We start from the raw sequence: 27,982 nt of genomic DNA, 5'->3' as shown, positions 1-27,982 counted from the left end.
TGTCCTGTTGCAGTCAATTCATATCATCCTCACTGTTTGCCACACCCCCAAGTTTGGTGTCATCGGCAAATTTAGAAATTCTGCTCTGTATTCCAATATCCAGGTCATATATATATATCTAAAAAAGCAGTGGCCCCAGCACTGGCCCTTGGGGAACACCACTGTCTACCATCCTCCAGTCTGAAAAACAGCCATTTACCACAACTTGCTGTTTTCTGTCCTTAAGCCAATTCCTTATCCAAGCTGCCACTGTTCCACCTATTCCATGAGCCTCAATTTTGTTAAACAGCCTTCTATGTGTTACTTTTTCAAACGCCTTCCGAAAATCCATGTAGACAACATCCATTGCATTCCATTCATCAGTCCTCTCTGTTACTTCATCAAAAAATTCAATCAGATTAGTCAAACACGATCTGCCTTTTACAAATCCACGTTGGCTCTCCTTAATTATCTGGCCCATCTGGTTTCAATACATATCTTCAATGCCTGCAACCTGTGGCTTTTTAAAAATGTGTGCATCATATGTTATAAAACACAACACTTGGGCATAACTCAATTCCAAAAACTATTGAAGAGAGATGAAAAACCCCAAAATGTGACAGACTGAGATTTTCTTGCAGTCTACTGTTATGGTGTATGATGTGTCATTTGGTCTGTTTGTGGGTTGTAGCACCCAGCTACATTCTGTAACTTTGAAAGCAGTTTTTGGCTTATTTACACAGTCATGGTAAAGGTCCCTTTGTTATCATGTGATAGTCAGGAAGTAAACCTAAACTATCCGTGTGAGAACGGTCAACATCGATGGGAAAATGTGAGGAGTGACATTAATAATCAATAAGCAATCAGGTCCACCTGAAAGCACATCTAAGCCCCATTCCTCTAAAACACAATTTTGTGCATTTTAGTTTGTTTCGGTGATTGCAGTGTACAATGATATTTACTTCTATTACAAGAAAATAAATCTTTTTGATTGATTCAAAAGAACAATGTAGGCCAGAAATTACTTCTTGTAGTAACAGCAGATGAAAGCTTAGCACATTTGAATTGCTTTCCTCTGTCTGAGGAAGGAAGATAGGAAGGAAGGAAGGAAGGAAGGGAGGAAGGAAGGCAGAGTCATCCCACTCATGGACAAGATAGATAAAGCCACTAAAAGGTCAATAATTAGGGGCACAGATTACAAGAATAAAGGAGTACTGATAAATTTATATAAAACATTTGGTAAGACAGAGTACAATGTATCCCGCTCATGGACAAGGTTTGAAAGTCTGCCTGCAAGAGGGAGCACAGTTGTGAAAGTGCTTCCTTGGTGAAGCATAACCATCAAAGACGGAGACCCTTCGACATACTCATGTCAGAGTGTTATCTGCACATTTGTCTCTTTGGGTAAACATGAATACATAGAAATACAGAGGTTTACAGCCCAGAAAGAGGTCTTTCAGTTCATCATAACTTCTCTGGATCTTTGCTAGAACAATCTAAAACTAATCCCACTGCTCCATCCTCTTTCCATAGCCCTGTATCTTCCTCTGCACCAATTATTTATCCAACCTTCTATGTAAAGAAATTTCTCCTAAGCGGTTTCCTCACTCTCTTAGTGACAATTTTAAATTGATGATCCCTCCTCACTGATTCTCCAACCTGTGGGAATAGTCTTTTTGTTGCTCAATATTTCAAAGCTAAAAACCTTTGTTAAATCTCTACTTAGCCTACCTTGCTCCAGTGGAAACAGTTCCAATATCTAAGGGTTCTTCACATAACTATTGTTTCTCATCCTTGGCATTATCCTGGCGAATATATGCTGTATGCTTTCTATGGCATTAATGGCCTTTCTATAATGGGTAGTCCAAAACTGTACATAGTACTCTAACTGTGCCCTAACAAATGTTTTGTATAAATTTATCATTACTTCTTTATTCTTGTACCCTGTGCCCCTATTGTTGACCTGTTTTATGGCTTTATCTACCTCTATTGGCACTTTCAGGTAATTATGTATTTAAATGCCTAGGTCTCCGTGGTCATCCACACCATTTAGTATCTTGCTATTAAGTCTATACAGCACTCCCGTTCCTTTTTTTTCTCCCAAAATGTATTATCCCACACGTACTCACAGTAATTACATCTGCCACCTGTCTGCCCATTCCATTAACCTATGTCTTCCTGGTCTTTTACAGTCCTCCTACTTGTATGCTGTCAACATATGTCAAGATTGTGTTTCTTTTACCTAAGTCCAAATCATAGAGCCATAAAGTCATAACAGCACAGAAGGAGGGCATTCGGCCCATCGAGTCGGTGCTGGCTCTCTGTAGAGCAATCCAGACAGTCCCATTCCCCTGCTCTATCCCCATAGCCCTGCAAGTTTATTTCCCTCATCTGCCTATCCAGTCTCCCCTTGAAAACATTGAATGTCACCACTTCCACCACTTCCGTCGGCAGCGAGTTCCAGGTCATCACACTCGCTGTGTAACAAAAATGTTTCCTCACGTCACCCCTGTATCTCTTGCCCAAAACCTTAAATCTGTGTCCCCTGGTCCTTGTTCCATCAACTAGTGAGAACAGCCTTTCCCCGTTTAGCCTATCCAAACCCGTCAGAATCTTGTACACCTCTATCAAATCACCCCTCAACTTTCTTTGCTCTAATGAAAACTAATCCAACTTCTCCAACCTGTCCTTGTAGCTAAGATCCCCCATCCCGGAACCATTCTGGTAAATTTCCTCTGCACCCTCTCAAGGGCCTTCACATCCTTCCTAAAGTGTGGTGACCATAACTAGATGCAGTACTCCAGTTCTGGCATAACCACCACTTTTTAAAGGTTCAGCATAATTTGTACTCAATACCTCTATTTATGAAGCCCAAGGTCCCATATGCTTTGCTAACCACTCTCTCAATATGTCCTGTCACCTTCAGGGACCTATGCACATTAACTCCCAGGTCCCTCTGTCCCTGTACACTCTTTAAAACTGTGCCATTAAGTGTATATTGCCTCTCCCTGTTCCTTCTGCCAAAATGCAGCACCTCACACTTCTCTGTATTAAATTCCATCTGCCACTTGTCTGCCCATTCTGCTAGCCTTTCTATGTCCTGTTGCAGTCGATTGGTATCATCATCACTGTTTGCCACACCCCCAGGTTTGGTGTCATCAGCAAATTTAGAAATTCTGCTCTGTATTCCAATATCCAGGTCATATATACATATCAAAAAAAAGCACTGGCCCCAGCACTGACCCTTGGGGAACACCACTGTCTACCATCCTCCAGCCTGGAAAAACAGCCATTTAACACAACTTGCTGTTTTCTGTCCTTAAGCCAATTCCTTATCCAAGCTGGCACTGGCCCACCTATTCTATGAGCCTCAATTTTGTTAACCAGCCTTCTATGTGGTACTTTGTCAAAAGCCTTCTGAAAATTCATGTAGACAACATCCATTGCATTCCCTTCATCAGTGCGCTCTGTTACTTTATCAAAAAATTCAATCAGATTAGTCAAACACGATCTGCCTTTTACAAACCCATGTTGGCTCTCCTTAATTAGCTTAAACCTCTCCAAGTGCCCATTAATATTTTTCTTGATAACATGTTTCTAAAACTTTACCCACCACTGATGTTAAACTGACCAGCTTGTAGTTACTTGGATTGTCCTTACACCCTTTCTTGAACAATGGCATCACATTTGCCACTTTCTAATCCTCAGGCACCTCCCCACATCTAGGGAAGATTGGAAAATTATGGCAAGCCCTTCCGCTATCTCCTCCCCCAATTCCCTTAGCAACCTGGGATGCAAGCCATCTGGACCAGGCGACTTGTCCACTCTAAGCATACCCAGCCTTTCTAGTCTATCCTGTCTATCAATTTTCACCCCTTCCATTGCTTCTACCTTTTCCACTTCTACCGATATTTTGTCAGCATCCACCTCCTTAGTAAACACCGATACAAAGTACTCATTGAGTATGATAGCAAAATACTGCAGATGTTGGAAATCCGAAATAACAACAGAAAATGCTGGAAAAACTCAGCAGGTCAGGCAACATCCGTGGAGAGAAATTTGAGTTGACGTTTCGGGTCAAAACTGGAAAGAAAAGAAAATAGATCGAAGGCAGGGCTGCGATCGGACAAAAGAAGTGAAAGAAACAAAAGCAGTAAAAGAGCCAATAAAAGGTATTCAAAGCTAGATGAGGTGGTAATAGGCTGAGATTAGGTGTAAAGTGTACTATCTTTTCTGAACACCTTGTACCCTTGAATACTAAGTGCCCAGTCCTCACCGTTTTTAAGCCACGTTTCCATTATTGCCACAACATCATATTGCCACACGGCTAATTGTGCTTGTAGCTCACCAACCTTATTCACCACAATTTCTGCGTTCACGTACATTCATTCTAAACCAATTTTTGAATTTTTCATAGTCTTTCTTAGTCTGCTCCTATCTAATATGGAACTACTACCGCCTCCAGTACTATCTTCTCTAGTACTATCCAACACATTCTCTCTTTTATGCACCTTATTCCTCTTTTCTACTCCTATATGCTGGTGCCCATCCCCCTGCCGAGCTAGTTTAAACCCTCCCCAACAGCACTAACAAACCTACCTGCGAGAATATTGGTCCCAGCTCTGTTGAGGTGTAACCCGTCCGGCTTGTACAGGTCCCACCTTCCCCAGAAATGGTCCCAGTGCCTCAGGAATCTAAAGCCCTCCCTCCTGCACCATCTCTCCAGCCCACGCATTCATCTGTTCTATCCTCCTATTCCTGTACTCACTAGCACATGGCACCGGGAGTAATCTGGAGATTACTACTTTTGAGGTCCTGCTTTTTAATCTCTCTCCTAGCTCCCTAAACTCTGCCTGCAGGACCTCATCCCTCTTTCTGCCTATGTCGTTGGTACCGATATGGATAACGACCTCTGGCTGTTCACCCTCCCTCCTCAGAGCATCCTACAGCCACTCAGTGACATCCTTGACCCTGGCAACAGGGAGGCAACATACCATCCTGGAGTCACATCTACGGCCGCAAAGATACCTGTCTACTCTTCTAACTATCGAATCGCCTACCACTATTGCTCTTCCACTATTTTTTCTCCCTCCCTGTGCAGCTGAGCCACCCGTGGTGCCGTGGACTTGACTCTGGCTGCACTCCCCAGAGGAACCATCACCCTCACCAGTACTCAGAACAGAATACTGGTTGGAGAGCGCGATGCACTCCGGGGACTCCTGCACTACCTGCCTGGTCCTCCTCTTCTGTCTGGGAGTAAAAGTGGACTGGATGTAGGTAAGAAGTTAACCTATTCCCAATGACAGTCACTGCACAACTGGCCATCTCATACTTAACGAGAACATGTGACCTGTTGTTTGCATTGCTGGACTCCAAAAGGCCAGCTGCGGTTCACTTTGTGGCCTGCCTCACCACATTTAAAATTACTGATTTCATTTTCTTCCAATCTCTGACTTGAGCTTGGCTGGCCCCCTATAGTCTCATCCTGGGTGGATGAGCAGCTGGCACACTAAGCGGATCATCCGTAGGATGGCAGGAGGTATCTGGCCACCCACCATGTGACGGCTTAACTTATGCTACTCATGAGGCCATAAAATGATCACTACGTGTGCCTAGCTGCTCACAGTATTTTACACTCCTGATCAAGTAACCAGTTTCCTAAATTGTCTGGAACTATTTCCAGAAATATGTGACTAATCCACCATACATTGTGCTAGTTTTTTCAGAACCAATTCCTTTTCTACAGTTAACTCTACCAAATATTCCATATTCCCCTCTCGTACATCTACTTTCTCACTTCCACTAAAGGCAATGCAAAATATTTATTGAACATCTCCCCCAAGCCTTTAACCCCCACAATTAGATTTCCTCCTTCAATGTTGAGTGGCCTTATTCTCTCTTTAACTATTCATTTACTTTTCATATGGTTAGAAAAACTCTTACTATTTCCTTTTATGTTATCTACTAGTTTCTCTTTCATATTCCCTTTTAAGCCCTTGTGTAAAGTCTGTGTGTTCTAGTTGTAATTAATAACACACAGGCTGCAAGCTTAAAGTTCAACAGGTCTTTACTGGTTGGAGGTCAGGCCGATCTGCAATACATCTTACTACACAGTGCTTATATACCGGTGGTCACCACCGGTATTACGTATACAGCAGCCAGAGAAAGTAGTACATCTCTTAAGGTGGAACAGGCTTAAGTTCTCTTAAGGTGGAACAGGTTACATACACCACAATCCTCCCTTTTTAGCTTAATAGTCATACCCCCATTTAACATAACATCATAACATATATACATATATAACTTCAGGTATAAACAGTTCAAAGGTTCAGTCTCTCAGGAGGCCTTCTGATTCGGTCTGGATAACGCCTTTCAGTGGTCTCTGATTCTTGTTGCTGAGGTGACTCTGCTTGTTGGTTCCCTATGTATTGGACGTCATCATCAGGTACAGTCCCTGCCGAGGTAGATGCTTCAGGTTCATTAACGTCTTCCACAGTTGTCTCTGTCGCAACCATGGGTTCGACTCTTGCTCTTGATTCTACCAATTGATCCGCATGACGCCTTATCACATTGTTACCAATATCTACTGTGTACATCAGAGGTCCTTGTCTGGCCCGAATTGTTCCGGGCTGCCATTTTTCGTTTCCATAGCCCCTTGCCAACACTGGTTGTCCTACTTCGAAACTTCGCGTGGACTTGTTATTAATATGCCGGAACTGTTTGTTTTCCACTTCCCTCCGCACATTTGGTTTTAACAAGTCCAACCTGGACCACAACCTCCTGTTATAAAACATCATGGCAGGACTTTGGTTAGTCACTGCATGAGCGGCGTTTTGATACGCCATTAGGAAATTGTCCACCTTGTGCTGTAGCGGAATCTGATCATCGTTCATGGCCTTTATTGCCTTTTTGAATGTTTGGACAAATCTCTCGGCCAACCCGTTTGTCGCTGGGTGATATGGGGCAGAGGTATAATGTTTCACCCCATTCTTCTTTAAGAATTTTTGGAATTCTTCCGACACAAACTGTGGTCTGTTGTCCGAACAGATCTGTTCTGGCAATCCGTTCCTTGCGAATATTGTTCTTAATACCGCAATTGTCTTTTCTGAAGTAGTGGTATTCATCTTGATCACTTCTGGCCATTTGGAATGTGCGTCCACCGCAATTAGGAACATGGAGTCCATGAATGGACCAGAAAAGTCAATATGTACGTGTTGCCATGGGGCTGAAGGCCATTCCCATGGGTGTAGTGGTGCGTTCGGAGGTGCATTTTGCACTTTTTGGCACCCAGCGCAGCTTTTCGTCAACTCCTCTATCTGTTGGTCAATACCCGGCCACCATACATAAGCCCTAGCAAGACTTTTCATCTTAACTCCCCCCAGATGACCTTCATGCAGTTCTTTTAGAACTCTTTCCCTCAACTTGGGAGGAATAATCACTCTTGTCCCGTACATCAAAGTACCATGGCAGACGGACAGCTGGTCTCGCCTTGCCGAGAATGACGGTAACAGAGGATCACCACGTGTTGGCCATCCTTTCACTGTCACCTCGTAGACTCTGGACAGTGTCGGGTCATTCCTGGTTTCCCTTTCAATACTTGCATTGGTGACTGGTAAACACTCGATGATGGTCGAATGAAATAACTCAACAGGGTCAACTTTCGTCGTTTCTTCTTCTTCAGGTAGTGGCAGGCGTGACAGCCCATCAGCATTGCCATGCTGCTTCGTACCTTTGAATTCTATTTGATATTGATGTGCCCCTAGGAAAAGGGACCATCTCTGGAGACGCTGTGCTGTCATCACTGAAACACCCTTCTTAGGGTTAAAAATGGATACCAACGGCTGATGGTCTGTCAGAAGTGTGAATTTTTGGCCCTGCAGGTAATGATTAAACTTCTTCACTCCCCATACAAGGCTGAGAGCCTCCCTATCGATCTGTGCATAGTTGCGCTCAGCGGAGGTCAATGATCTGGATGCAAACGCGACTGGCCTTTCCGTGCCATTTGGCAACTTGTGTGAGAGTACTGCCCCAATACCATATGGAGAAGCATCACAAGCCAACCGAATAGGTAGTGTCGGGTTGAAGTGAGCCAACACTTCCTCTGAGGTGATCAATTCTTTGCTTTTGCGAAATGCCTTCTTACAGTTTTCGCTCCATTCCCATGGTACCCCCTTCTGTAAAAGAGCGTTTAGCGGGTGCAGTACCGTGGATAGATTTGGTAGAAATTTATGGTAATAGTTAATCAATCCTAGAAACGACCTCAATTGAGAGACATTATCCGGAGCGGGAGCCTTTACAACTGCCTCTATCTTGTCAGGAGACTTATGAAGCCCCTCCCGGTCAATGACATGACCACAGTACGAGATCCGCTTCTGGAAGAACTCGCATTTCTGCCGATTAACTCTAAGTCCATACTCTTTCAGTCTGTTGAGCACCAGTTCCAAGTTTGCGAGGTGTTCTTCATCACCATCACCTGTAATCAGAATATCGTCCAGGTAACATTGTGTGCCTGGAATTCGCTGTAATACCTGCTCCATGGCCCTATGCCAAATTGCTGGAGCCGATGCCACTCCAAAAACCAGTCTATTGTACCGGTACAAACCTCGATGCGTGTTGATCGTGAGGTATTGGCGTGACTCTTCTTCAACCTCCATCTGCAAGTACGCCTGCGCCAGGTCTATCTTGGTGAAGTGTTTCCCTCCAGACAACGAAGCAAAAATATCCTCAATCCGCAGAAGCGGATACTGCACCGTGTGAAGCACCGGATTAACGGTGATTTTGAAATCTCCACAGATGCGAACCTTCCCTGGTTCTCCTGGCTTGTTGCTCGAAGGACGTTTCATAACGGGAACAATGGGCGTAGCCCACTCACTCCAATCTACCTTAGACAGTACACCTGAACGTTCTAGCGCTTCCAGTTCCGCTTCTACAGTAGGTCGTATTGCATAGGGTACCGGTCTGGCTTTAAAAAATTTTGGTTGTGCATGTTCATCAATCTTGATGTTTGCCGTAATTCCTCTCAGTGTTCCCAGTCCCTGCTGGAACACCTCTTTAGCATCATCCAATATTCTGGACAATCGTTTAGGTTTGACATCTGTTTCCCCGGAATCTACCGTTAGTGCCTTCAAGGAGTGCCAGTCCATATTCATTTTCCTAATCCACTCCCGTCCCAGTAGTGGTGGACCTCCTTCGGGTAGCACATATAAGTCCATTACTTGGCTTTCTTCGCCCTTGTGGACCACTTTTACCTCTATCTTTCCGACGGGGTACACTCTTTGCCCCGTGTAGGTTTTCAATATAATCTCCGTATCCCGTAGGGGAATATGTTGGAATAACCTTTTGTAATCTTTCTTATTCATGACCGTCAATGCCGATCCAGTGTCCAATTCCATCTTTACTTGGACTCCTGCTATCTGAAGGGTGACCCAAATTGTCTGGAGATCTGCATCCTTACCAACGTTGTGTACTCTTAAGCTACCCAGTTCATTACTGCTAGCGTCTGAATCTGACTTCTGTTCGGTCGAACTGTTCTTTGTCACCTTGTGTACCTTTATGTATTTTCCTTGCGGTGACTTTTTGTTGCTGGTCTTCTTTCCTGACCGGCATACTTTAGCTATGTGGCCAAGCCTGCCACACGTTCTGCATTCTTGGTTTTTAAACCAACACTGGTTCTGATCATGCGTTGTCTTTCCGCAACGATAACATTTTACAGTACTCAAACCCAATTTATTTGTACTGAGTTCCGGTGACCATAGCTGCATTACTGCCGTGCCTCTCGCTGCGGCTTCGTGTGCTGCTGCCATAGTGACCACTTTCTCAAGCGTCAGCTCATTCTCCTCGAGCAATCGCTTTTGTGTATCTTCTTTTAATAAACCACACACAAATTTATCTCGTAGCGCCTCTGTCAATCTCGTTCCGAATTGACAGTACTTTGCTAGCTTACGCAATTCCATTAAATATTCAGCATTGCTTTCATCCTTCAGCTGCCTTCTGCTGTAAAATTTAAATCGTTCCGCTAGCATCAGTGGCGTGGGGTTTAGGTGATTTTTCAGGACAGTAACAATCTCCTCGAACGTCTTATCCGCCGGTTCATCTGGTGATACAAGGTGTTTCAATTGCCCGTATGTCTTCGCACCCATTAAGTTTAATAATGTTAGTGCTTTCTCTGCATCTGGGATTTTATTTGCTTTACAATAATTTTGTATGCGTTCTACATACATAGCCCAATCTTCGATGTCGCTATCAAAGGTATTAATGTTCCCATGTTTAGGCATCGTTGCAATTTAATTTATTTTTTAAAATTTTTATCCAAGATGGCGGCTTCCGCGCTCTTTTCTTCGTCCTCCGCCTACAAAATGGCGGTTTTCCCGCGCTTGGCGGTCTTCACCCTTCCCCCGACGCTGTCTCCGCTTCACCGTGGCTCTCGCGCCTTCAGTTGCCCCCAGACGCTGCGCCTTTTTAGCCCGAATGCGGCCCGGCCCTTATCACCAGCCGCGATCGATGTCCCCGCGCTGCGCCTTTCGGCCCGAATGCGGCCCGGCCCTTATCTCCGGTCGCGATCGATCTCACCGCCCTTATTCCTCCGTCTTCCCTCCCCGTCTGTACAGCCAACGTGGCCGATTTTCTGGTCGCGTTGCTGCCCGGCTTACCCACTACCGAGGTAGAAAGAAGATAGCTGACAGCCGCTGATGGAGGCTTCGAGTTCAGGGTGTATTCTGCACTCTGGTTTCTCGATGTCTGCCGCGCGACGTGTCTTCCAGCAGGGTGATGAGGGTGGAAACCTCTCTTCGACGTCCGTTCAGTGGACGAAGCCGCCGTGGATATAACTGCCGCAGGGTAAGAATCTGACTCGTCGCCACTGTAAAGTCTGTGTGTTCTAGTTGTAATTAATAACACACAGGCTGCAAGCTTAAAGTTCAACAGGTCTTTACTGGTTGGAGGTCAGGACGATCTGCAATACATCTTACTACACAGTGCTTATATACCGGTGGTCACCACCGGTATTACGTATACAACAGCCAGAGAAAGTAGTACATCTCTTAAGGTGGAACAGGCTTAAGTTCTCTTAAGGTGGAACAGGTTACATACACCACACCTTGTAATCTCTTTTTTTTCACTTCCCTAACACTTTCTAAATTCTTCATTATTATCTTTAGTATTTTTAGCCCTAACTTTATCATATGCCTCCCTTTTAAGTCTTAGATAGTGAACTTCTGTGGCGGATTCCCCTCTTGTCCATCGTAACTTTGGCAAAAGTTCCTGTGGGGCCAGGAAGAACATTCCTGGAATATTGTGTCCAATTCTGGGCACTGAACTTTAAGAAGGATGTGAAGGCCTTAGAGAGGGTTCAGAAAAGATTTACGAGAATGATTCCAGGGATGAGGGACTTCAGTTACGTGGATAGACTGGAGAAGCTGGAGTTGTTCTCCTTAGAGCAGAGAAGGTTGAGAGGAGAGGAATGCATGAGAGATGGTTTCCTGGATCAGTGTGTGGAGGAATCAACCAGGGAACAGGCTATTCTGGATCTGGTACTGTGTAATGAGAAAGGGCTAATCAATAATCTTGTGGTAAAGGGGCCTTTAGGGACAAGTGATCATAATATGATTGAATTTTACATTAAGTTTGAGAGTGATGTAGTCCAATTTGAAACTAAGGTCTTCAATCTAAACAGAGGAAACTACAAGGGTATGAGGGACAAGTTGGCCATGGTAGATTGGGAGACTACACTAAAAGGTATGAAGGTGGACATACAATGGCTAACATTCAAGGAAATAATGCATAATTTGCAACAAACATATATTCCTCTAGGGCATAAAAACCCAAAAGGAAACGTGATCCAACCATGGCTAACAAAAGAAATTAAAGCTAGTACTAAGTCAAAGGAGGAAGCTTATAAAGTTGCCAGAAAAAGCGGTCAGCCTGAGGATTGGGATCTTTTTAGAAATCAGCAAAGGGGGACCAAGAAATTGATAAAGAAAGGGAAAATGGAATATGAGCACAAACTAGCGAAAAATATAAAAACAGATTGTAAAAGTTTCGATAGGTATGTGAAATGGAAAAGACTGGCGAAGGTAAATGTAGGTCCTTTACAGTCAGAGACAGGAGAATTTATAATGGGGAATGAGGAAATGGCAGGGAAATTAAATAAATACTTTGTTTCTGTCTTCACAGAGGAAGACACAAAAACCTCCCAAAAATACGAGAAACCCAAGGGTGTGGCGAGAATGAGGAACTTAAAGAAATTATTATTAGTAAAAAAACAGTATTAGCAAAATTGATGGGACTAAAAGTCGATAAATCCCAAGGACCGGATGACCTACATCCTAGGGTTTTGAAAGAGGTGGCCATTGGGATAGTGGACGCATTGGTTGTCATCTTCCAAAATTCTATAGATTCTGGAATGGTTCTTGCAGATTGGAAGATAGCAAATGTAACCCCGCTATTTAAGAAAGGAGGGAGAGAGAAAACAGGGAACTACAGACCTGTTAGCCTCACATCAGTAGTTGGAAAAATGCTGGAATCTATTATAAAGAATGCAATAACTGGGCACTTAGAACCTAATAGTAAGATTGGGCAGAGTCAACATGTATTTATGAAAGGGAAATCCTGTTTGACAAACCTATTGGAGTTCTTTGAGGATGTAATTAGTGGAGTAGACAAAGGGGAACTGGTAGGTGTAGTGTATTTGGATTTTCAGAAGGCCTTCGATAGGGTCCCACACAAGAGGTTGGTGAACAAAATTAGGGCACATGGAATTGGGGATAATATACTAGCATGGATTGAGAATTGTTTAACAGACAGAAAACAAAGAGATGGGATAAACGGGTCTTTTTCAGGATGGCAGGCTGTGACTAGTTGGGTACCGCAAGGATCGGTGCTTGGGCCCCAGCTATTCACAATCTATATCAATGATTTGGATGAGGGGACTAAATGTAACATTTCCAAATTTGCTGATGATACAAAGCTAGGTGGCAGTGTCAGTTGTGAAGAGGATGTGAAGAGGCTTCAAAGGGATCTCGACAGGCTCAGTGAGTGGGCGAGAACATGGCAGGTGGAATATAATGTGGATAAATGTGAAGTTATCTGTTGTGTATGTACCTTTAAGGGAATAACTGGTCTTAGACTGCAGTACCGGCAGTGACCACCCCTGTATAAAAGGCCCTAGCAGGCTTCTGTATTTTCAGTCTGACGCTGCCTCCTGTTCAGTAAAGTACCTGTTAAACTGTTCTCCCGAAGTCCGTGTATTATTGAGGCGCAGACTTTACAGTGGCGACGAGTAAGTTCGAACTCACCTGCAGTGTGGCATCATCTCACGGGGATCTCGCCTGAGAGGAGGGTCCTGGAAGGTCGTAGTCTGAGCAATGGGCGTCGACCGAGGGCAACCGCCCAAATAATTCATCGGGGTTCGGAGAATTGCGGGAGAGACTGTGGTTCCAGCAAATTGTGCTGGTAGCAGGTAGCGCGCTGACCCTTCCGGACTGCAGCGGGCTCAAGCTCGATCGAGCAGCTCTACAAAACGGGCCGCGCAGCGTCGCCAGGAAAAGAAAACAAGAGAGAGAGGGTGGAGCGCACAGGGCGCGGTCGGTGCTCAAGAACAGGACAGCGGAGAGAAACTAAATGGGGGGAAGGAAAGCGAGACTTGCCGAAGCTGCGGGTCACTGCCATTACCCCGTAGAACGCTAGCAGCAGCGTGGCAGTAAGGGGAAGAAGCAAAAGCGCGGGAGGCGACATTTTATCCCATTGGGGAAGAAGCAAAAGCGTGGGAGGCGCCATTTTATTCCATTGGGGAAGAAGCAAAAGCGCAGGAGGCGCCATTTTAAATCGCCCAAGATGCCGAAAAGTGGCAGTATCACTGCTTTCGACAACGAGGTAGAAGACTGGACCATGTATGTGGAAAGAATTGAAGTGTACTGTGTAATGATATCAGCAAATGTGGCTGAAAATTGGAGGAGGTTCAAACAACGTTTGGGGTTGTATTTATCAGCAATCGGAGCTGACGAGAAAGGTGATAAAATGAAATCGTCACTGTTCTTACATGTCGTGGGTGATGAGGCGCTGGAGGTGTATAATAACTTCACATTCGCTGTTGATGGAGACAAAATGAAGCTAGATAAAATAATGGAACAGTTTGAGGCCTACTGCATACATAAACGTAACGTGACGTTTGAGAGGCACAGATTTTTCACATGTGTACAGAAAATGGGTGAGACTATTGATCAGTATGTGACTGAACTGAGAAACAGAAGCAAATCGTGTGAATTTGGGGGACTGACAGACTCGCTGATAAAAGACAGACTGGTGTGTGGTATTCCGAATAATGGTCTAAGGGAAAGACTGCTAAGAGAGCAAGATCTAGACCTGGGAAAAGCCATAGCACTGTGTAGGGCTACAGAGACTGTGAAGTTGCAGGCAAAGGAGCTGTTCAGTGACAATAGCTGCAACGTGGATGCAGTGAGAATGAACGGGTACAAACCGTTTAACAAAAAGAGCGCCAATGTGAAAAAAGAGGCGTGGCCAGCGAACAAAAATGAAAGGGGCAATCGAAAGTCATGTAGTCGATGCGGTACACAGCATCCACCAAAAAAGTGTCCAGCATATGGTAAAACATGCAATAGTTGCAACAAGAACAACCATTATGCCCGTTGCTGTAAGAACCAAGTGCAACAAAGCAAGGTTCATACAGTAGATGAAAGCGAGATAGAGGAGTTCTATGTAGATGTTGTGTCTGAAAACAAAAAAGAAGAAAGAGACTGGATGTTGACACTAAAACTGAATGACATACATATTCCATTTAAATTGGATACTGGAGCACAAGTTAATGTGATATCAGAGACTGATTTTAAGAAAATTAGACCCAGACCAAAGATACATGGAATCAAAGTGAAAGTGACAAGATACTCAGGTACTGATATACCAGTGAAAGGAAGATGCATTGTCAAAGTAACACACAAGGACAGAGAGCACACGCTAGCAGTAATCGTGGTGCCAAAGGATGTGCAAGCCATACTAGGTTTAAAAGCCTGTGAGAGACTGAACCTGGTAAAGAGAGTCCTCGTTGTGGAAAGCGAAGGAGAGACAGTCTATGATGAACTCATGAAAGAGTACAAAGACCTATTTGAGGGTCTAGGCTGCATTCCAGGAGAACATACGATCAGAGTAGATAAAAGTATGACACCGGTCATACATCCATGCAGAAAAGTTCCATTTGCTCTTCAAAAGCAACTGAAGGCAGAGTTGGACAGGATGGAAAGCCTGAACGTGATTCAGAAGATAGATGAGCCAACTGAGTGGGTGAGTTCCCTCGTCGTAGTGGACAAAAAGAATGGAAAGCTCAGAATTTGCCTGGATCCAAGAGATCTAAACAGAGCAATAAAGAGAGAGCACTTCAAGCTTCCTACACGTGAGGAAATCATGGCACAGTTTGCAAATGCAAAGTATTTCAGCAAGTTAGATGCATCATCAGGATTTTGGCAGATGAAATTGGATGAAGCAAGTTCAAGACTGTGCACGTTCAACAGTCCATTTGTCAGATACAGATTCCTAAGGTTACCATTTGGCATTGCCTCAGCTCCTGAAGTGTATCACAAAACTATCCATATGATCTATGAGCACCTGGAGGGAGTTGATACATCAATGGATGACATCAAAGTATGGGGAACCACGAGAACTGAGCATGATGAGAGACTGAAAAAAGTGCTGGAAGCAACAAGGAAAACAAACCTGAAGCTGAATAGAGAGAAATGCCAGCTCGGGGTGACAGAACTGACTTCTACCAGAGCATGCTTGTATACCGCACAACGCCGCTTGAGTGTGGTATGTCACCAGCCCAACTCCTGATGGGACGTCGGCTAAGGTCAAACCTACCCATCCCAGAGAACCTCCTGAAAACAAAAGAGGGGGAGAAAGTGAGGAAGTTCAAAGAACAACAGAAAGAAAAGCAAAAGTACTACTATGACAGAGGAACACAAAACCTACCTGAACTCCACACTGGTGACCAAGTAAGGTTCAAAGACAAAACAAACACATGGACTCAGAAGGGAACTGTCCTGAGTGAAGTTCAACCAAGATCATACACCATTCAGACAGATGAGGGTGCTGTTCTGAGAAGAAATCGTTGAGATCTTCTCATGGGACCAGCCACAGCAGGTCAAGAGACCGATACTGTTGAACAACCTGATCACACAGCTGAGAACCAATCATCTGAGGCAACAACTCAGATTCAAGGACAATCAAACAGAAAATCCTCAAGACACGTGAAGCCTCCTGAGAGACTCATTGAGCAAATTTAAGGACTATTGTTATAGAAGGAAGTAATGTTATCTTATTCTTTCTTCAAGTTCTGGTGTATTGACATATTTCATGTGAACACACAAAGCAAGGTTAAAAAACCTTGATCGTGATAATGATAATGTAAGTTCATTAAGTGTTACAGTTAAAATGCAGATTAATACAAAGAAAACATGTTGTTAGTTAAAAGTAAAATACTTTTGTTTTAAGAAAAGGAGATGTAATGATATCAGCAAATAGAGATGGTATTTGCCTGTTCGATTATGATGCCTTAATAGCATGTTTGCATGTATTGATTGCTTGTGCCTGACCAGCAGAGGGCATGTGACCGAGAGAAGCAAGGCAGTCAGTTTTAGTTTCAGTTTCGTTCTAGATGCTTCACAAGCATCGTGTCTCCTGTAAAAGCTGTATAAAAGAGTTGAACAAGCTTTAGATTAAAAGTCATTCTCTTTCATAAATGTCTCGTCATTGAACCCACAAAGAAATCAATACATACTGCAAGGCAAATGAGGTGGCCGATGGAAAGAGGGCGTCGGTATTATTAAATCTGATGGGTGCGAGTACGTACGGCCTATTGCGGAATTTAATTACCCCAGCTAAACCAATGGAGAAAAGTTTTGAGGAGATTGTTCATATCTTACAGGAACACCGAAGCCCTACACCACTGCTGATAGCAGAAAGATTCAAGTTCCATAAAAGAAACCAGCACAAAGATGAGAGCAATGCTGACTATCTTACGGAACTACGCAAGTTATCGAAGCACTGCCAGTTCGGAGCAGGACTGGCAGACACCTTATGGGATAAGTTTGTCTGCGGGCTCCAGAGTGAAGGAACCCAGAAACGACTACTTTCAAAAAAGGACCTGACGCTAGAACAGGCTTTCAGCGTGGCAGTATCCTACAAAGCAGCAGCACGGGGAGCTGCAGAAATACAACAGAAACCACAAGAATACAGCGCTAACGAAATGGCGTATGGAGCCAAAAAGTGCTATCGCTGCGGCAGAACAACCCATGAGCAGAAGGACTGCTGGTTTAAAGACAAAATATGCAGGCAATGCGGAAAAATGGGACATATAGCAAGAGTCTGCAGGTCGGGAAAGAAGACCAACACGACAAGAACTACTAAGGAACAGTACAGGAAAGTAAAGAAACTGACAGACAGTAGTTCAGAAGATCAGGAGAGTGATAAGGACTCCGGGAGCAGGAGACTAAGTTGTTTAAAGTTACACAACGTGATCACAAAGGAAGACCACCGAACCATTTGGGTCACCCTCATGATAGCAGGGTCCCCAGTAAAGATGGAATTGGACAGCCCTAACTGTCATGAATCGGCGAGACTATGAGCGGCTATTCTCACATATACCCTTAAAGGACACGTCCATTGTATTGAAGACATACACGGGGCAAAAGGTCTACCCCAGAGGAAAAATAAGGGTGCCAGTTGAATATAACGGAAAGGAAACACAGAAACTATACATGTATATACTACGAGATGGAGGACCACCATTATTGGGACGTGAATGGATCCGAAAACTACAATTGGATTGGCATTCCATTCTGGCACTAACTGTGACTGACAAAAAAGATGATGACGTCGCACCTGGACGTCTGTCACAAATTCTATCTGACGCGGAAGAGCTGTTCCAACAAGGACTTGGGACTCTAAAAGGAGTAAAGGCAACCATAAAGATTGAGGATAACGCAACCCCAAAATTTTTCAAGGCCAGACCGGTGCCATACGCGATCCGCCCAGCCATGGAAGCTGAACTGGAGAGTCTGGAGCGTTCGGGGGTGCTGTCTAAGGTGGACTGGAGCGAGTGGGCCACACCCATCGTTCCTGTAATGAAGAAAGCATTGAGCAGCACGCCTGGGGAGCCAAGGAAGGTTCGCATCTGTGGGGACTTCAAGGTGACTGTGAACCCAGTCCTGCACACAGTACAGTACCTGCTTCCGCGGATAGAAGATATTTTTGCCTCACTATCTGGGGGGAAATGTTTTACAAAGATTGACCTGGCTCAAGCGTATCTACAAATGGAGGTGGAAGAAGCATCTAGGAAATACCTCACGATAAACACTCACAAAGGCCTTTACCAGTACAATCGACTGGTATTCGGGGTAGCATCGGCCCCGGCTATTTGGCAGAGGGTAATGGAACAAGTCTTGCAAGGGATCCCGGGGACCCAGTGTTATTTGGACGACATCCTGGTTATGGGCGAAAATGACAATGAACACCTTGCCAACCTGGAACAGGTGCTTACGAGATTGCAGGAATATGGGCTACGAGCCAACCGTCCCAAATGCGAGTTCTTCAGGAGACAAATCTCGTATTGTGGCCACATGATTGGTGAGGAAGGGTTGCATAAGTCGCCGGACAAGATTGAGGCTGTAGTCAAGGCTCCAGCACTGGAAAATGTGGTGCAACTGAGGTCGTTCCTCGGGTTGGTGAACTACTACCATAAGTTCTTGCCGAATTTATCTACAATTCTGCACCCACTGAACGCCCTGCTTCAAACTGGTGTAACATGGAAATGGAGTGATGAGTGTAAGCGTGCCTTTCAGGAATGTAAATGCCTGATCACTTCAAAAGAAGTATTGGCCCACTACAACCCAACACTACTGATTCGGTTGGCATGTGATGCGTCACCTTATGGCATTGGAGCGGTGCTGTCACACAAATTCCGTGACGGTTCAGAGAGGCCAATAGCCTTTGCATCGCACTCGCTAACCTCAGCCGAGCGTAACTACGCCCAGATTGACAGGGAGGCCCTCAGCCTGGTGTGGGGGGTGAAGAAGTTCAATCACTATCTGCACGGGCAGAAATTCACCCTACTGACTGATCATCAGCACCTGCTCTCAATTTTTAACCCAAAGAAGGGCGTTCCGGTGATGACGGCGCAACGGCTGCAAAGATGGTCACTTTTTCTAGGGGCACATCAGTATGACATAGAGTACAAAGGTACGAAACAACATGGAAACGCTGATGGGCTGTCGCACCTACCGTTGCCTACGGCGGAAGAAGCACCTGCAGTGGACCCTGTGGAGATATTCCATGCGACCATAGTCGAATGTTTGCCTGTTGCAAATGCAAGTATTGAGAAGGAAACCCGAAATGACCCGACACTCTCTCGGGTCTATGATTTGACGGTGAAGGGATGGCCAGCATATGGCGGCTCACTGTTGCCAGCATTCTCGCCAAGGAGAGAACAGCTGTCAGTGTGCCGGGGAACCTCGATGTGTGGATCCCGAGTGGTAATTCCACCCAAGTTGACAGATAGAGTGCTCAATGAGCTTCACGAGGGTCATCTGAGAGGGGTAAAAATGAAGAGCCTAGCCAGGGCGTTTGTGTGGTGGCCGGGAATCGATAAAGAAATCGAGGATATGACCAAGAGATGCACAGGATGCCAGAAGGTCCAAAACGCTCCACCACAGGCCCCGCTACATCCATGGGAGTGGCCCTCATCTCCATGGCAACGGGTACACATTGATTTCGCTGGTCCATTTATGGACTCAATGTTTCTAATCGCTGTGGACGCCCATTCGAAATGGCCAGAGGTCATTAAAATGTCCTCCACCACCACGGAGAAAACTATTGCAGTCCTAAGGACCATGTTCGCCAGGAATGGGTTGCCAGAACAGATTTGTTCCGACAATGGCCCACAGTATGTGTCTGAGGATTTCCGGAAGTTCCTGAAGAATAATGGGGTGAAACATTACACATCTGCCCCATATCATCCAGCCACAAATGGATTGGCTGAGAGGTTTGTTCAGGCCATTAAAAAGGCCATAAAGGCATCGGCAGCGGGTGGAGGCGGAGCAGCGCGGCAGAGCGACTACAAGAGGCCCCAGAGGCTCAGGTAGGCCTCAGTGCGGCAGCGGGTGGAGGCGGAGCAGTGTGGCAGAGCGACTACAAGAGGCCCCAGAGGCTCAGGTAGGCCTCAGTGTGGCATCAGCAGCGGGTGGAGGCGGAGCAGCGCGGCAGAGCGACTACAAGAGGCCCCAGAGGCTCAGGTAGGCCTCAGTGCGGCATCGGCAGCGGGTGGAGGCGGAGCAGCGCGGCAGAGTGACTACAAGAGGCCCCAGACGCTCAGGTAGGCCTCACCAATCTCCAATCTCAGGCAAGGAGAGAGGTAAAAAGTATTCAAGGTGTGACGTCACCACAAAACAGGTAGGTGATTGGTTGGAGTATTTCTCTCGTTTTAAAACTTTAAGTCTGTGGTTTATAGTTTTTAAGGTTGCTGTGGTGTACCAGGGACAGTTTGTAAACCAGAGGAATTGATTTAATTTAAATCCAATTAATTAAAGGGGATACTAGCATCTAAATTCGGGCAGAGGGTGTCCATAACTAACAATAAAAAATTTAATTAATTACATAGAATGGAGCAGGTGATGTGTTACTGTTGCGAGATGTGGGAGCCGGTGAACCCCATTGAGGCTCATGGTGATTACGACTGTGACAAGTGTCTGCTGCTACAGGAACTCCAGCTCCGTGTTGATGAGCTGGAGTCTGAGCTTCAGACACTGCGACACATCAGGGAGGGGGAGAAGTACCTGGACGCTGTGTATTAGGAGGTGGTCACACCTATGAAGTTAAGTAATTCAGATGTAGCCCATGGTCAGGGACAGGACGGTGTGACTACGAGTGAGGCAGGTACGGGGATCCAGGAGGTAGGGCTGGAGGAGCCGCAGCCCTTGCCCTTGACCAACAGGTTCGAGGTTCTTACTCCCTGTGGGGACAGGAGCAGGGACTGCAGGGAGGATGAGCAACCTGGCCACAGCACCGTGGAACGGGGGGCCATTCAAGAGGGGGGAGTAAATAGAAATGTTGTAGAGGTAGGGGATAGTATTATTAGGGGGATAGATAGAGTTCTCTGCAGCTGAGAGAGAGAGGCCCGAAGGCTGTGTTGCCTACCCGGTGCCAGGGTTAAGGACATCTCCTCTGGGCTGGAAAGAAACTTGCAGTGGGAGGGGGTGGATCCAGTTGTCGTGGTCCATGTTGGTACAAACGACATAGATAGGACTAGGAAGCCGGTTCTGTTAAAGGAGTATGAGCAGCTAGGGGTCAAATTAAAAAACAGAACCTCAAGGGTAATAATCTTTGGATTATTACCTGAGCCACGAGCGAATTTGGCTAGGACAAATAACATTAGAGAGTTAAATGCGTGGCTCAAAGACTGGTGTGGGAGAAATGGGTTTTGCTTCCTGGGACACTGGCACCAGTACTGGGGCAGGAGGGAGCTGTTCCGTTGGGACGGGCTTCACTTGGCCAGTGCTCGGACTAGAGTCCTGGCGGATCATATAACTAGGGCTGTAGAGAGGGCTTTAAACTAACTAGTGGGGGGGGAGGTTCCTAGAGAGCAAATAATAAAAATGACAGCAGAGAAGGTCATAGACTTAGGTAGCAGTGGGGAAATTAAAAACCAGAGCGTGTCAGGAAGGGGCAGAAGGTATGGAGTAAAAGGTAAAGTAATAAAAAGGGCAAAAGCAGGAACTAAGTGTCACAAAACATATTTGAAAGTTCTCTATCTGAATGCACGTAGCATTCGTAACAAAATAGATGAGTTAATGGCACAAATAACTACATATGGGTACGATCTTGTGGCCATTACAGAAACATGGCTGCAGGGTGACAATGCCTGGAAATTAAACATACCAGGTTATTTAACGATCAGGAAGGACAGGCAGGAAGGAAGGGGAGGTGGGGCGGCTATGTTAATAAAGGAAGGAATCACTGTAATACAGAGAAATGATATTGGGTCAAAAGATCAGGATAATGAAACAGTTTGGGTGGGGGTAAGGAATAATAAGGGGAAAAAAACACTAGTGGGTGTAGTCTATAGGCCTCCGAACAGTTGCAACTCTGTTGGATGGAGTATCAATCAGGAAATAGTTGAGGCTTGTAATAAGGGAACATCTATAATTTTGGGGGATTTTAACTATCATATTAATTGGACAAATCAAATTGGGCAGGGCTGCCTTGAGGATGAGTTCATTGAGTGTATTAGGGATGGGTTTCTTGAGCAGTATGTAACTGAACCGACCAGGGGGCAAGCAACCTTAGATCTGGTCCTGTGTAATGAGACAGGATTAATTAAAAATGTCCTAGTAAAAGATCCCCTTGGAATGAGTGACCATAACATGGTTGAATTCCACATTCAATTAGAGGGTGAGAAGGTTGGATCTCAAACAGCGTGCTAAGCTTGAATAAAGGAGACTATGAAGGTATGAGAGCGGAATTGAGTAGAGTGGATTGGGAAAATAGATTAAAGGGTAAGACGATACATGATCAGTGGTGTACATTTAAGGAGTTATTTTACAACTTCCAAAAAATATATATTCCACTGAGAAGAAAAGGGTGTAAAAGAAAAGACAGCCATCCATGGCTAAGTAAAGAAATTAAGGATAGTATTCGACTAAAAACAAGGGCATATAAGGTAGCCAAATCTAGTGGGAGGATAGAGGATTGGGAAAACTTTAAAAGACAGCAAAAAACAACAAAAAGATTGATTAAGAAAGGGAAGATAGATTATGAAAGTAAATTAGCAAAAAATATAAAAACAGATAGTAAGAGTTTTTATCTATATATATAAAAAGATACTTCTGTCTGTCATTCCGTCTGTCTGTCTGTCTGTCTTGAATTAACTCGAAAGTTATAGAGCGTACCTACACGTGCGTTACGTCGAAAGAAAGCTGACGATTCCAGAACGGTCCTAAGCATATTTACATTTCGGCCGGACAAAAATTGTGCCCGCGGTATCCAAAAAACGTTCAACATTCCGCTCATTATCCGCTCATTAGCATCGAGTGACGTTGAGGTCGACCAATCGTACGGTGGGTTCCTGGCGCGTGCGGCCGGGCCCTCCTACGGTCGAGTGACGGGACGATTGACGAATCCTACGCTTCGGTGACCTGACGGTCCACCAATCGGTGCCTGTGTGGGCGGGCCTTATCGTTCTGAACCAAGGTGAGTCGCCGCCATCTTGATTCCAAACTTTTCCTTTCTTTTTCCCGTTTCTGCGTCTTTAAAAAAAAAGTTGCTTTTAAAACACATATTGTTTTTAAAAAAAGTTAATTACTTTCTAAATCTTTTATCTAATCTCAATTTTCCTACCTTTCCCCATTTTTCCAGGTAGGCCTCGAAGCCTGGGCATCTGTTGCCAGCCATGCTGGACCCTAGGCAATTCTTTTGTGGCAAGCTCCTCCCACCCCTCACCCCCCCCGCTGGGCCCGATTCCAAACCAGCGGCCAGCCATCTTGGTAAAGGCTGGCTGGGCTCACTGCAAGCTCCTGGCGGTTCATTCGGGGGGGGTGCGGGGCTCGGGAGGGGAGGGGGAGCGGAGAGGGTTACCCCGGCAACCGGGTTCGCCAGCCGCAATCGGCCGCTCAGGCCCGGAGATCGGGAGGCGGAGAGGGGAGGAGGGTTACCAAGGCAACCGGGGCTCGGTAGGGGAGGGGGAGCTGAGAGGGTTACCTTGGCAACCGGGCTCGCCAGCCGCAATCGGCCGCTCAGGCCCAGGCCCGGAGATCGGGAGGCGGAGAGGGGAGGAGGGTTACCAAGGCAACCGGGGCTCAGGAGGGGAGGGGGAGCGGAGAGGAGGGGGAGCGGAGAGGGTTACCCCGGCAACCGGGCTCGCCAGCCGCAATCGGCCACTCAGGCCCGGAGATCGGGAGGCGGAGAGGGGAGGAAGGTTACCAAGGCAACCGGGCCCGGCCAGCCACAATCGGCCGTCTCAGGCCCCCCTTCCCCCTCCCCCTCTCCCCCCTCCCTCCCTCCTCCCCCTACCCCCCTCCTCCCCCTCCCCCCCCTCCCTCCCTCTCCCTCCCCCCCCTCCCCCTCCCCCTCCGTCCCCCCTCCCTCCCCCCTCCTCCCCCCTTCCCCTGCCCCTCCATCCCCTCCCCACCCCCCTTCTCTCCCCCTCCCCACCTCCCCCCCTCCCCCTCCCTCCCCTCCTACTCCCCCACTTCCCCCCTCCCCCTCCCCCCTCCGCCCCTCCCCCCTCTTTCTCACTCTCTCTCTTCCCCCCCAGTCGCTCTCTCTCTTCCCCCCAGTCGCTCTCACTCTTCCCCCCAGTCGCTCTCTCTCTTCCCCCCAGTCGCTCTCTCTCTTCCCCCCCAGTCGCTCTCCCTCTTCCCCCCATCGCTCTCTCTCTTCCCCCCAGTCGCTCTCTCTCTTCCCCCCAGTCGCTTTCTCTCTTCCCCCCAGTCGCTCTCTCTCTTCCCCCCAGTCGCTCTCTCTCTTCCCCCCAGTTGCTCTCTCTCTTCCCCCCAGTCGCTCTCTCTCTCTCTTCCAACAACAACATGCCCTCAAAGGACCCTCGGCACCGCCGGGCACTTCAGCTAGTAGTTATATAAAAAGCAAAAGGGTGGCTAAAGTAAATGTTGGTCCCTTAGAGGATGAGACTGGGAAATTAATGGTGGGAAATATGGAGATGGCAAAAACACTGAATGAATATTTTGTATCAGTCTTTACAGTAGAAGACACTAAGAATATCCCAACACTGGACAAACAGGGGGCTATAGGGGGGGAGGAGCTAAACACGATCAAAATCACTAAGGAAGTGGTACTCGGTAAAATAATGGGACTCAAGGCGGATAAATCACCTGGACCTGATGGCTTACATCCTAGGGTCTTGAGGGAAGTGGTGGTAGGGATTGTGGATGCATTGGTAATAATTTTCCAAAACTCCCTGGACTCAGCAAAGGTCCCGGCAGACTGGAAAACTGCTAATGTAATGCCCTTATTTAAAAAGGGCAGTAGACAGAAGGCTGGAAACTATAGACTGGTTAGCCTAACATCTGTGGTAGGTAAAATATTGGAGTCCATTATTAAGGAGACAGTAACAGGACATTTGGATAATCATAATTTAATAGGACAAAGTCAGAATGGTTTTATGAAGGGGAAGTCATGTTTGACAAATTTGCTGGAGTTCTTTGAGGAAGTAACATATAGGGTGGATAAAGGGGAACCAGTGGACGTAGTGTATTTAGACTTCCAAAAGGCATTTGACAAGGTGCCACACAAAAGATTATTGCTTAAGATAAAAAATCACAGGATTGGGGGTAATATTCTGGCATGGATAGAGGATTGGCTATCTAACAGAAGGCAGAGAGTTGGGATAAATGGATCATTCTCAGACTGGCAATCAGTAACTAGTGGTGTTCCGCAGGGGTCGGTGCTGGGTCCCCAACTCTTTACAATCTATATTAACGATTTGGAGGAGGGGACCGAGTGTAACATATCAAAGTTTGCAGATGATACTAAGATGGGAGGGAAAGTAGTGAGTGAGGAGGACATAAAAAACTTGCAAGGGGACATAGACAGGCTAAGTAAGTGGGCAGAGATTTGGCAGATGCAATACAATACTGGAAAGTGTGAGGTTATGCACTTTGGCAGGAAAAATTGTAGAGCAACTTATTACCTTAATGGCAAGAAACTGGAAAGTACTGAAGTACAAAGGGATCTTGGTGTCCTGGTGCACGAAACTCAAAAGGTTAGTATGCAGGTGCAGCAAGTGATTAAGAAGGCCAGTGGAATGTTGGCTTTCATTGCTAGGGGGATAGAATATAAAAATAAGGAGGTATTGCTTCAGTTGTACAAGGTATTGGTGAGACCGCACCTGGAATACTGCATACAGTTTTGGTGTCCATACTTAAGAAAAGACATACTTGCTCTCGAGTCAGTGCAAAGAAGGTTCACTCGGTTAATCCCGGGGATGAGGGGATGGACATATGAGGAGAGGTTGAGTAGATTGGGACTCTACTCATTGGAGTTCAGAAGAATGAGAGGCGATCTTATTGAAACATATAAGATTGTGAAGGGGTTGGATCGGGTGGATGCGGGGAGGATGTTCCCGATGATGGGTGAAACTAGAACTAGGGGGCATAGTCTTAGAATAAGGGGCTGCTCTTTCAAAACTGAGATGAGGAGGAACTACTTCACTCAGAGGGTGGTAGGTCCATGGAATATGCTGCCCCAAAAAGCTGTAGAAGCTACATCATTACATAAATTTAAAACAGAAATAGACAGTTTCCTAGAAGTAAAGGGAATTTAGGGTTACGGGGAGCGGGCAGGAATTTGGACATGAGTCTAGGTTCGGATCGGTCATGGCCCTGTGGGTAGCGGAGTGGGCCCAGGGGCCGTGTAGCCTGATCCTGCTCCTATTTCGTGTGTCTAATTCTGTTAGATTCAGGAAATGGTTCTGTGATAGTAGATTGGCGGTTAGGATCAGATCAGCCATGATCTTATTGAATGGCGGAGCAGGCTCGAGGGGCCGATTGGCCTACTCCTGCTCCTATTTCTTATGTTCTTATGTTCTTATTGTTAGAATAAAATTTTGCTGGACAAGATTGCTGGACAAGATTTTGCTGGAAAAGACACAAACAACAAATTTGCTGACTGGGACTAATTGAATCACTGCACAGTGAGACATGCCACACTTACGCATGGCTGGAACAAAGTTCGTCTCGTGTCCTGACTGGGACTAATTGGATCACTGAGGACTAACAAGCTTCACTGGTATCCTATCATCGAACTAATCACATTCCGCCGGGGAACAAGACAGAATGAAGACCTGAAGAGGCAGAATTGGCAACACAAGTGTGTAAACTCCTGACTGGAGGAAAATAACGATATGCGCTAATAAACGAATTGATTGGATGAATGTAAATGATCTAAAACCAACTTCTTGGAATTGTATATAAGCTCGGCACGTACTACAATCGAGGAGAAGGTGCTCTCACAGACCACGTGGTTGCAGACTCTTCTCCCAGAGCTCTGTCATTTAATAAAGTTGTCTCTCTTACTCAAAGTCTAGTTTCCGAGGAATCATTTTTCCTACAACACTTATAATGATGACATACCACTGCAGCACAAGGTGGATAACTTCTTGTTTGCTTACCGGAATGTGACACATGCAGTAACCAACCAAACTCCAGCCGTACTGTTTTTCAACCGGAGACTAAGATGTCGCTTGGATTTGCTCAAACCAAACATAAGATGAGATGTTGCGGATAAGCAGTTCCAGCACATAAATGAGAAGCCAACCAGGAGCTTCAAGATAGGGCAACCGGTCTTGGCCCGCGACTACCAAACAGAAAAATGGCAGCCAGGAACGATATGCACACAGCAGGGACCACTAATGTACGCAGTGGACCTTGGAGAGAGCATCGTGAGACGCCATGCTGACCAGATTCTAGAGTCACAGAAACAAGCCAAACCTATACCACAAGCATGTGCACCTGGTAATGAGCCCGAAGTACAGATTGTGTCTACCTCAGAAGCAGGGGTATTGGAAGCTGACGAACCAACCAATGACAATGAGCCAGAATTGACTCCACCGCCAGAACAGGATACTCGAGAAAGGCGCTATCCAGTCAGGATCAGGAAGCCTCCTCAAAGACTGAACTTATAAATGACTATTTCAGTTGATGTTTATAGTACAGAGAAAATTGTAATTGTAATTAATTATTATTTAGTTGTTAAATGAATGTTATGTACTGTTTATCTAAAAGGGGAGGAATTGTTGTGTATGTACCTTTAAGGGAATAACTGGTCTTAGACTGCAGTACCGGCAGTGACCACCCCTGTATAAAAGGCCCTAGCAGGCTTCTGTATTTTCAGTCTGACGCTGCTCCCTGTTCAGTAAAGTACCTGTTAAACTGTTCTCCCGAAGTCCGTGTATTATTGAAGCGCGGACTTTACAGTATCCACTTTGGTAGAA

General features: G+C 45.8%; 1 protein-coding gene across 2 annotated transcripts in view; it reads right to left on the bottom strand.

Annotated features, from left to right (window-relative positions):
- gpd2 (glycerol-3-phosphate dehydrogenase 2 (mitochondrial)) overlaps positions 1-23,700 on the bottom strand; it is a 188,449-nt gene extending 164,749 nt beyond the window's left edge. The window contains exon 1 of one of the 2 annotated variants that reach the window (XM_085986321.1): positions 23,374-23,700. In XM_085986321.1, coding sequence (XP_085842447.1) covers positions 23,374-23,515 — 142 coding nt within the window. In that variant the 5' untranslated portion in view covers positions 23,516-23,700. The remainder of the gene's footprint in view (positions 1-23,373) is intronic. The other variant, XM_085986319.1, reaches the window with a different exon arrangement.
- Between the last annotated feature and the right edge of the window lie 4,282 nt (positions 23,701-27,982).

Source organism: Somniosus microcephalus, chromosome 4, assembly GCF_052327205.1.
Source record: "Somniosus microcephalus isolate GS21.2 chromosome 4, FLI_Smic_1.0, whole genome shotgun sequence".
Lineage (NCBI taxonomy): Eukaryota > Metazoa > Chordata > Chondrichthyes > Squaliformes > Somniosidae > Somniosus > Somniosus microcephalus.
The sequence above is the reverse complement of the archived record's forward strand: the minus strand, read 5'-3'. Positions and strand labels throughout refer to the sequence as shown.